The 11,578-nt window shown below is 42.4% G+C and overlaps 1 protein-coding gene across 1 annotated transcript in view; it reads left to right on the top strand.

The window, feature by feature from the left end:
* Nucleotides 1-2,793: 2,793 nt before the first annotated feature.
* Nucleotides 2,794-11,578, top strand: part of LOC126108200 (uncharacterized) — a 98,633-nt gene continuing 89,848 nt past the window's right edge. The window contains exon 1 of the mRNA XM_049913438.1: nt 2,794-2,924. Within this exon, the coding sequence (XP_049769395.1) occupies nt 2,794-2,924 (131 nt within the window). The remainder of the gene's footprint in view (nt 2,925-11,578) is intronic.

Here is an 11,578-nt window from a genome sequence, read left to right as displayed (position 1 = left end):
CTGGCTGTAGGCCTCTGGGCTCCTCCCAACTGACACACGGCCGTCACTGGCACCGCGGCAGAACCAACTCTCATCAGAAAACACGACAGATCTCCACCCTGCCCCCAGTCAGCTCTCTCTTGACAGCACTGAAGTCGCAAATGGCGGTGGTTTGGGGTGAGGAGAATGCACAGTACAGGGAGTTTTGCTCGGAGCTGTCCTTGAAGTAACCAATTTGTAACAGTTCATTATGTTACTGTTGTTCCAACTGCTGCTCACATTCCTTCAGCCATCTGCTGAACACGATGGTTTTCCCTCTCCATACAGCCACGTGGTCGTCTGGAGCCCAGTCTTCTCGAGACCGTGCATTCTCGTGCCTACCGTGGCCAGCAGTCATGTACAGTGGCTAGCTACCTACCTGTCAAGTCTTTCTGCAATATCACAACGGAACATCCAGGTTCCCATAGCCCTGTTACAAACTCAGTGAGGTGTTGATAATAGCGTGTCTGTCGCCTTAAAGATATTCTTGGCTAACGTCAATTTGCCACATCCAGTCTGAAAGGTAACTGACCATCACAACAGTTACAGTGTGTATTTAAATAAATGTAATTTGTATGGTCATAGGCGACTGGCGCGAAATTGGAATAGGCGTCATCATTAAGATATAGAAACACTCCTACTTTCTTTTATGTCACACAATTCTTTCTTGGCATTGCGTTTTCTTTCCCCGTCAGTTTATGTGGTCTGAGACCTTACCAATCCTCCAAAAAATGATTTTAGCTTCCAGTTTTTTTTACTTTCTTCAAGGAGATCTCCCATTTAGAGTCTTTTATGATGTAAGCCTACCTATTTGGTCCCCCTCCACCCCCCCCCCCCCCCCCTGGAATTTAGTGCTGGTGACGCCAGTGTTTAAAATGCTAAAAGTAAGATTACACAGAGATGACATTTCCATCAACATATGATACAGGCACAGATATGCTACTTGTGTATCGCTTCGGTTCGAAAAAGTGTCCATACTGTAGTGTGACTGTAGTCTGACAGTGTATACATATTTAGTAAATTCTACTTTCATACCCTCTTTATCCATGTGAATGTAGAAAGTGAATGTTGTGCTGGCACAGAAATCTGATTCACTGACCTCTTCACCAATTTGTCGTCTGTCTTCTTGTCCAGAATTCCAGGCCGAGATACCGGTCTTCCTGGAGCACCTCTCTGACTACTGGCGGGACTCGGCGCAGCTGCTCTCACTGGGTGTGAAACATTTCTCTCAGCTGCTCCTCCCCCTCGCTTTCGAGCACATGGTAAGTGGAGATTCTTTTCGTGTTTTATGTTGTATGTACGCGGGATGAGAAAGTGATACACCCAGCCACGAGTACGTGGTCAGTCCTCTCAGTCTGTTTACTGGCTTACGTGGCTCACACTGTCGTTGTTTCCGCCGCTCTGACTGCAATGTTAACTCACTGCAAGAGATGGGACCCCCTCTACCTTGTGCGGTTATTAGGCAAAGCAAGCACAGTCGGAACGGTTAAGGATAGGCAAGAAAATCATCCGTACCTTTCTTGTTCGTAGTTTCTCGTAACTTCCTAAAGCAGCTGGAAAACTTCCTGTCAGATCTTACAGTACAAGCCTAAGCCTGGTGGCCACATATTTCTTAGGGAATGGTCCAGATGTTACTAAACCGTCCTTTATCTCACTATCTGAGAATCTGCTTATTTGGAGTCTATTACTCTGTAGGTAATACGCGGGAGAGAGGGGTCAGGGATTACAGTCTGCTATAAAGATCACCTTGCGTAATAGAATTTGACAGCCTATGTTGATTTTTTAAAGGCTTCATCGTTCAGAAATAACTTGGAGAATGTCTATCCACACATGAAGAATTTAACGGGCGCAAACTTAAGCTTATTCACCGTGGACGTCTTGACCAACCACTCCCTACCTCACATTCCAGTATTCCTGCTCCTTCTGCGAAATTACATTGAGGTGACAAGGCACGGGGTAACGATGTGCTCACTTACTGATGGTGGTAATGTCGCGTGCACAAGGCGTGGAAGGGCAGTGCATTGGCGCAGCTGCCGACTGTACTCAGGTGATTCATGTCTGACGTGGTTATGATGGCACCCCGGCAATTAACAGGCTTTGTACGCGGAATAGTAGTTGGAGTTAGATGCAGGGGCAATTCCATATCGGAAATCGTCAGACAATTCAGTATCCTGCTGTCCACAGTATAAAGACCGTGCCGAGAATAGCGAATTTCAGGGATTTCCTCTCACCACGGACAATGCAATGGCTGACACCCTTCAGGTGATGATCGAGAGCAGCGGCGTTTGACTACAGCTGTCACTGCTGACAGACAACCAGCACTGCGTGAAAGAACGGCAGAAATCAGTGCGGGGCGTATGACGAACGTATCCACTAGATCCATTTATAATCTGTTTAGCGAAAGTTTATCTATAACTACCCATACACACCCATAGCTAGTATGTGTTAACGTCGAATATAGGTGGTGGTCACATTAATTCGACTCCATTGTGTATAAATAAATGCAACTCTCTCAACTGACTTTGTAGCTTGAGAATCGTGTGTTTGATAAGACATCAATACAACCCACTTTGCATTAATGTTATAATATGTTGTACAAAACTGAATATTTAGTCATAAGCTGGCATTAATTTAAGCATTATGCAATAGTCGCACCTACACGTGTAACTTAAAGTTGGCTGCTAATTGTGAATATTGTAAGTAATTTGAACCACCTTCTGTGTGTCTCAGGGTATCCACTCAAATGATCTACAACGCCACGGATGGATTAAGAGCATGAAACATCTGAGAGACATGCTGCACACGAAATTAAGCGGCTGGGTTCATGATGTGCAATCCGTCAGCGAGCAGATGGCGTACTACAAAGTGGAAGAACACAAGAACAGGCCTGGGACTTATATACTTAGGTAAAAGCGAGTATACTTTGTAACTTTTGTCGAACTCGTTACGATTCGTGAATTTTTATTCCATTCCTTCCCCTCGTACGTATTTTTTACAGTTACGTAAACAGTTGCGATAATTTAATTCAGGACTGAGCAGAAAATGTGACTAGTGGACAACAGTCAAATACCGTTGCTGCCAGATACTACATAAGTTTACATAATTTATGGAAACAGTGAGAACCTCTGAAAATTTGTGGCACTTGACACATAAACCTAGTATAGAGGTCAAACAGGGCTAAAACAATTCGTCTAATCGAGGAAAGTCGTGCTAATAACGTGTATTTCCACGTCTAGGCCTAGATGATGGCACCAATTAGGGAAGGAAGAGCGTACAAAAGTTATATTAATCTAATGGATAACCAGCGATAACGATTAAACAAAAGATGAAGAGGTGTCGATAGGAGGGTGTCGGGTGGTAATTGGTCACGGTTTTCATGTCTCACACTGTGACGTGCGGTTTTAAATCCGCTCATAGCACAGTGCATAAATACTGGAAGACAGAAGTGAGGGGTACAACGTGTATGCCTCTCCACCACTGGGCATGTGGGGTCACGGAGCGGCCAGTTTGGGATTGTCGAGGATGGTGAGTGTGTCTTGGAGGTGGAGGGCGGAAAGTTCTACTATACTTACGACGACCCCTTTGAGTGCGGCGTGGCAAAAGGCCAATGATGTTTGTGGCATTCGACTCCCCACATATTGTCTATCATGCAACCACAATATTGACTGCCAATGGCAACAGGGGTGGGACTGGAGGTCTCCAGCTGCGAGCACAACATGAGGCTGTGGAACGTAACTGAACTGCTTAGTCAACGAGTAACTCGCAATAGTGTTACAATGCTAGTGGTGCTGATATGGAGCAATGACAACAATAAAGAAAGCAAACATTGCAATATATCTGCAACAACACTTCACGAAGTTGATGATTCGTCAGAAAGAAACACAGGGATTTTTGCAGAGTGAGAAAGAAGTGGCAGATGAAATATTAAGACATCTGCAAGATGATTCAGTGGGATGTGCGGCATCGTATATGTTTGACTGTACAGATGGTATAAATAACGAGTGCAATAATGATAATATGTGCTTAACAAGTGAAACTGATACTGAAACAAGTCCCAGCTATGTAGTTCATCACACTTGTAGGGCAGGGAGCCAGAAATCCCGGCTCCAGTGAAACGTAATAAAGACCAGTCGTTGTCCAAGGAGCGGGTATTAAACATAATTACGTACATGGAAGATCATCCGCAGCATAGGAATAACGCAACTGTGAATAGATTTCGAATAATTCCACAGCAGTATGACCGTGTTCTGCATAAGAAAAAGGACAAATATTCAGGGGAGAAAATGAAGCACTTTTTACAAAAACTGATCTCCGCGCGTTTCAAGGTTTCTTGATAAGATTTATGGAATGTCCATGATAGTTACATAGTACGTTATGCACATCAAATAGTGTGTGACGTAGATTACAGTGATTTCAAGGGAAGTAGTAGACGGTAGCATAACTTGAAACAGTGCTATATAATTGGAAGACATAAGATAACGACATTTCAAACGAAGTGTCCACTTGATATGCACAGCAAAATACGGAATCGACCCGAAAATTTGTAGATGATTATTCTATCCTTCAGTAAGGAATTTGTTTGGAGAAGAAATGCATTTAAAAGGAATGCAGGAAATTAGAGGTACTAAGAGAGTTGTGTCAAAGTCGAGTAAAATCAATGCCTCAATACATTAGTATACAATTATACCGATTGTTTAACTTGATGGTAAATCGGCTATAAAGTTATTTATTGTGCTGCGACAAGCTGAAGGTGCTCTGCTCCCTACGACTCTTTCTCGTGTGTGTGATCTTGCAAGGGCAGTAGGATACATTTATGTCACAGAAAGCAAGAATGGAATAGCGGCGTAAGAAAACAACAGCTATGGTAAGAGCAGTGGTTTGGGCCAATCGCTGGTCCATTTAACTTGCTTTTGCTTGATTCCTCGTCTCCAGATAAAAATCATGCTCCTTTAGAGCAAACTATTCCTCCCAAAAAATGTGTGACATTGCATTTCACACCACCTGGAACCACTGTGTAACTTCGACCTCTAGATGTTTGCTTTTTGCACGTCTATAAACCATATTATAGCACTTTCTGGAGCTATGTCTTCAAGGATTTCAGTTTCACAATAAGCTCTTCGGCGTGCTGTTCTGCATTATGCTGGATGAATCACATTCCATCTGTTTTCACCACCCTATTACACCAATATGATTCTGTATGCTTTCTTTAAGAGTGAATATGCAGTTGGACGTCCTTTTCGGTTTGTAACCCCAAAGAAGTTCGCCTTGGATCTTGATGGTTGGCACTATGACGCACTATTTTTCATTTGGTGTTCATAGTGCAATTTCATGGTTTGCTTTTAACAAGTCTTGAATATCGACAATGTCTGTCTGTGAAGTATAATACATTACGTGCCATAGAAGTGTGACCTGTGCACCTCCTGGACACTTATTCTCTGTCACCCTCCTGATGCACATGGTGAGTCATTAGCAGCTGATGTTCTTCCTGTCAGAATTGTTAACACAACGCTTTCAAATTAGCTTTACTAAAGACTGGGGTTGTGATCTTGGACTCAAGAGGGTCCTTGTTAGACTGTCAGTCAGGGGTTGATTGTTGAGAAAGAGACGGTAATGCTGAGTGGATCATGGCTGGTAAGTCAATAGAAAGCTTGCCAGTACTTGAGTTTATAGTTGGTATACTCAGAGCTTGTCTGTCGTCAGTCCAGGCGCCTTTTTGTGTGAAGTATATTGCTGTGGCATCCCTCTAATTCCCAGTGGCGAGTTAGTGTGTTCAAGACATTGGTGAGGAAGAAGGAACTAGTACCCATGAGATTCTTTGAATATTTCAAGAGGTCAAGGAGTAGGGAGAATTCAAATGGAACTGATAGCTGGGATGAGTATGTGTGTATGTGTGTGTGTGTGTGTGTGTGTGTGTGTGTGTGTGTGTATGTGTGTGTGATAGTGGATAGTGACTTTCGTTGAACTTTGCTGCAGGAAGGAATTAGTATCGGATATACCTTTGGGATATGGAGAGTGACAAGGTATCTTCTGACTAAACGTCCTAGATTTTATGGTACTGTTCTAGAATTATTTTACGTGGGTTATTGTGGGGTGGATATGAGATGGAATGAGAATAAGGGTTGACTTTTGCATGAACTCGTGATCACTTTCAATCAGATGAAGGATATGTGCAGTTATGCGTCTGAGGAGGTAGACAGACGAATCATTTCAGTGATAGGGGAGTTGACACATGAAAGGAAGTAGATTATTTGTCCTCAGTTACGTTCAACATGGTAACTGCTGTGGATATACAGGTCCACAACGATAATGTAGGTGTAGAAGGGTTAATCAAAGTGAGCAAGGAAATAGTGTACGACAACTCAGAAAGATATAGGCGGTGATTGTTAGGTAGGGTAAATCACATAACTAAAGAGGAAGTACTGAACAGAAGTGGGGAGAAGAGGAGTCTGTGGCACAACTTGACTAGAAGAAGGGATCGGTTGGCAGGACATGTTCTGAGGCATAAAGGGATCACCAATTTAGTACTGGAAGGAAGCGTGGTGGATAAAAATCATAGAGGGAGACTACGGGATGAATTCAGCAAGCAGATTCAGAGCGGTGTAGGTTACAGTAGTTACTCGGGCATGAAGAGGCTTGCAAAGGATAGAATAACATGGAGAGATGCATCCAACCAGTCTTCAGACTGAAGACCACAGCAACAAAAACATGGGGAATGACTCCTGCTACCCAATATCCTCTTACTAACTTGGGAGGTGGCGAGGCTTACCTGAACACCTACAAAATGAATTCGTTTTAAACAAGTGCCAGTTGTTTATATTATTGGATATTCTCTCACTTCCTTCCCCTTCACATATCTTATTAATCTGTAGTCCACTGCAAGTTGATAACGCTATTTAGTGTTCTGTTACTTTCGACTCCTTTATACACTTTAATGATCGGAACTGCCTGCTCCAGCTGGTTTCCTCCCAAGTCCTACTTTTTTGACTTATTAACGCAAATATCTACTATCCTTAGAGTGTTATTCACTTATCTGTTCTTTGCCTTTTACCTTCTAATCCTTATTCTTTCACGTTTATTTCTGTATACTCATCAAACTTTAGTGTCAATTACGTTTCCATAGGGTAGTAGCGATTTTTTAGGTGCTGTGTCGTTGATACTACAGGATATATTTTGCATGTTTCTGAGTACATCTTATCCACCCATGTGACTTTATATTTTCACATATATGCACCTGTCAAAGACTATCGTGTAACTTGATCTATTTTATGTTCATGATTTCTATGACTTCCATTTGTTTAGCATTATTGTTATTAGGTATAGTTAAAAGAATTTAGGTTTATGCTTTAAAGATTGACACGATATTTGAAGAATGCATTGTCATACAAAAAACCTAAATGGAGAGATTACCAAACATGAACTTGAGCCCTTATGCTCCTTATCCGCATGTTCTGTATAGCTGCACAGCGCAGAGATTTTGTTTAATGCTGAGACTCAATCTATTACTCCATAATTGAGTGTCACACTTACTTCTACTTCAGTCCCCTTAGATCAAGCTGTTCCAACCGAGCTCCAGGGAGCCGGAGCACTCCGGAGCACTCACTGCGGCAGCTCGGAGCCCGCGTGAAGGGGGAAAGCGAACTCACTGCCCCCTGGCCGCATGCAGCCGCAACTGACGCAATAATCCGTGTTCAATGACAGCTATGATTAGCCGCGGGAGCCCTGTACCTCTATTGGAGGATACCTTTCTATTCATTGAGAGGGATGGTCGTCCGCAGTGTCTTGTATGTCATAAAGTAATTAATTCTGCGAAGAGGTACAATATACAACGACATTGTACACGTCTTCACGCAGCGCACTACGATCAGGCAGAAGGCGTTGCACGCAGAGAACTGGTGGCCAGGCTTAAGAACGACATACCAGGAGACGTTAAGTTTAAAAACGGTTTCGTAATACGGAGGGTATCAAAACATGCAACATAGTTCGTGATCTGTAATGCGTTTATAATTTTCAGGTGAATGAGAGCAGAGAAAACACTACTGAGTCTGCAAATCGAGCAAGCTGCAGGGTGGCTCACATCATTGCGACGAGTGGCAAGCCGTTTTCGGTGGGACCACTCGTAATATCGTGCATGGTAGCCGTTGCAGAATGTTTGTTTCCAAGGGAGGTGCAGGCAATTGAAGGGGTTTGCCTGTCGAAGCAAACAATGTCTCGTCGAATCCTAGACATGGCAGCGGATTTAGAGACACAGCTCAGGAAAAAGGCGGAGAGCTTTGTTGCATTTTCGCTAGTGCTTGACGAAAGCACCGACATATCGGACTGTGCTCAGCTTGCAGTTTTTGTGCGTGGAGCTGCAAGTAACTGAAGAACTCTTGGATGTGGTACCACTCGATTACACCGCAACAGGACGTGACATTTTTGAAGCTGTTTGTGAATCAGTGGACAATATGAATTTGCCGTGGGATAAGCTCCGTTCTGTAGCGACAGACGGTGCACCACAAACGATCGGGTGTCACCAAGGTTATGCTTCTCGTTTGAAAAATAAACTCAGGGACGAATTCGGGAAAGACATTTTGACTCTTCATTGTTTTATTCACCAAGAGGCACTGTGCGCTGAAACAATAGAGCTAGGTGGCGTAATGAAAGATGTCGTGAAGTGTGTGAATTTTGTGCGGCGTCACGATATGAATCATCGCCAATTCAAAGGATTCCTGAAAGATATGGAAGCGGAGTATGGGGATATACCTTACCACAGTACAGTTCGTTGGCTGAGTCGGGGAAAATTTCTTGATGTTTTCTTTGCCATTCGTGAGGAAATAACCCTTTTTCTCGAAATGAAAGGGGAAGAAATGCGTTTTCTGAAAGATATAAAATGGATATCAGAGCTGGCGTTCCTAGCTGACATAACTATGCATCTAAATAATGTAAATCTGTCATTGCAGGGCAAAGGGCAGCTAATAGTTGACATGCACGACCAGATCAAAGCGTTCATGCAAAAGTTACGTTTATTTGAGAGGCATATGAATAATGGACATTTAACGTTCTTCAATCGTCTTGCTTCTTTAAAACTACCTGAAGGTACTACTTTCGGTGATTACCAAGCAAAGTTAAAGCAGCTCATCACGTCGTTTGAAACACGATTCCGAGACCTCACTAGTTTGGAAATGGAACTTAAGGTGTTCAGCATTCCTTTTTCAGTTTCCCCCGATGACTTGTCATCATCACTTCATTTGGAGATTATTGATTAGCAAAATTCAACTTTGTTGAAAGACAGGTGCTACAACACGTTGGATTTGTCATGATGGTATCGTTCATTACAGCAAAAAACATTTCCCAAGTTTCACTACAATGCTGCTCAGATCATGGGCATGTTTGGATCTACGTATTGTTGTGAGCAGCTTTTCTCAGCAATCAAAAGAGTAAAAAGTAAGGAACGATCGTTTCTTCAGGATGCAACAATGAAGGCCATCCTCCGCATTACCGCTGTGAACACTTTGACGCCTGATATTTTCGATCTTGTAATGAAAAGAAAAGTCAAGCTACAGAGGCCCAATAAATTTAGTATGCAATTTCTTATAAAACAGTTGTTTCTTATTTATTTCCTGAACATCGTATTTCCTGGTGTAGCATGTCACCACGTCTTAGGAGCTAAAAGTATGAGGTTGTCGATCTTGTAAGACGCAACTGGCACATCAAAACGCTTGCCTTGCCGCCTACCTCAGCCTGCCGTGCCACCTGCCGGCGTGCGGGCCCACTGGAATGGTCACAGCGAGCGACACGACTCCCTGGAGCAGGGAGCGCTCTGCGGCTCACAACGGAGCCGACGAGCTGGAACAGCCTGCCTTAGATCCACGATTAAAGAGTACTCTTGATAGGAGAGTTGGCAGTCGTGCAGAATTGTGATGTAAACTAGATAGCACCACCGTAGCTATGGGCCCTATAATGGCGAATTTCATAGCTGCAGAACAGTTGTGCGTCCCTTAAGGTTACTTAGTATAGACTACCGCGATCAGTTTAAATTTTGTACTCTTCACTAGTTTCTAATAAATACTTTTTCTCGTCAAATGTATCCATTTTCTCTTCATCAGGTATCAGATCGCTGTAGCTTCGACTTTACTTTTGTTTCTCGTTTGTCATTTCTTTATAATCTGATTTATACTTCTCCCTTCTCTCATAAATATCATTTTCTGAATTGCAAATGTTTAGCGACTTATCTTTCAGTGGATTCATTCTTGGCTTGTTGAAATATACCTCTTTTGCAACACAGCCACATGAGACAATACTAGTGTCCTCCCTGTATTTAGCAGACTCCTTTATTCAATCCCCATACACGTATTTACGATGTCTATGTTCTCTTCAAATGAGTGATTTGTTTCGTTCCCATATGCGTTAAACCATACTATTTTCTTGGACCGTTTCTGTTTTACTCTCCTTGGTACCTTCAAGAATTTTACTTTGTGCAATCCCTTTGTCGTTAATGTACATGATCGGACTTCATACGAACCTGATACGTTACCCATCACCCTCCTGTCTCCATTTGTATTTCCATGTGGTGTGACGTGTGTAATTTTTGACTGAGTCAGGTAAATTTAATTTCCGGTAATTGTACGTTATTCCATAAGTGCACAATGGTTCGCTTTTCAGGGTGCCTTAGATAGCTACCTAACGATGGCTGGCGAAAATAGCTATCAAATCCATATCCTCAACTTATCTAATCTTTATTTCACCGCAATATTAGATCAAAAGACAGTTCACCTGCGACCTCATTACATTTGATTTTAAATAGATCTCTTATACTAGAAAGAGATTTGCATACACTTTATCCAGTGAATCACTGCTGCTTATGTTAAATGTGACAATTCTCGTTTTTCATTTGTTTTTTAATTAACTGAACGTCATTAACTTCTAAAGCCACCAGTTTTTGGTCATTTCCTATGAAATGCTGATGCAGTGTCTACAAGACAAACTGAAATTTCGAAGTGAACTTCATTCGGTAACGACACCACATTAGATTTAAACAAGCTATTGTAGACAAATGTTGATGGTGTTAGGACAGCAACCAGCCACAAATTTACTTTGAGTTCCTTTATTCAAAGGAAACCGTCACCGGTTTCGAATCGTTGCAATTCATCATCAGACGGTTTACATGCTTTCTTTCTGACATTTGGTGTGTTTTTTATAGATTAATTGTCGTGAAACGTCGGTTTCGAGTGATTGTTTCCATCACTCGAAACCGACGTTTCACGACAATTAATCTATAAAAAACACACCAAATGTCAGAAAGAAAGCATGTAAACCGTCTGATGATGAATTGCAACGATTCTAAACCGGTGACGGTTTCCTTTGAATAAAGGAACTCAAAGTAAATTTGTGGCTGGTTGCTGTCCTAACACCATCAACATTTGTATTCAAAAACAGCCACGGTCTCCAACATGTCATCATATGACAAAATTGCATTAAGCTATTGTAGGCTTGTATGCCTCAAACACTCTGTAATCTTACATAATATTTCAGGCATGTCGCACTGTCCTACTGAATTTGTCCAAGTCTGTCAGAATGCACA

This window comes from Schistocerca cancellata, chromosome 11, assembly GCF_023864275.1.
Source record: "Schistocerca cancellata isolate TAMUIC-IGC-003103 chromosome 11, iqSchCanc2.1, whole genome shotgun sequence".
Classification (NCBI taxonomy): domain Eukaryota; kingdom Metazoa; phylum Arthropoda; class Insecta; order Orthoptera; family Acrididae; genus Schistocerca; species Schistocerca cancellata.
This window is presented reverse-complemented; position numbering and strand designations above follow the sequence as displayed.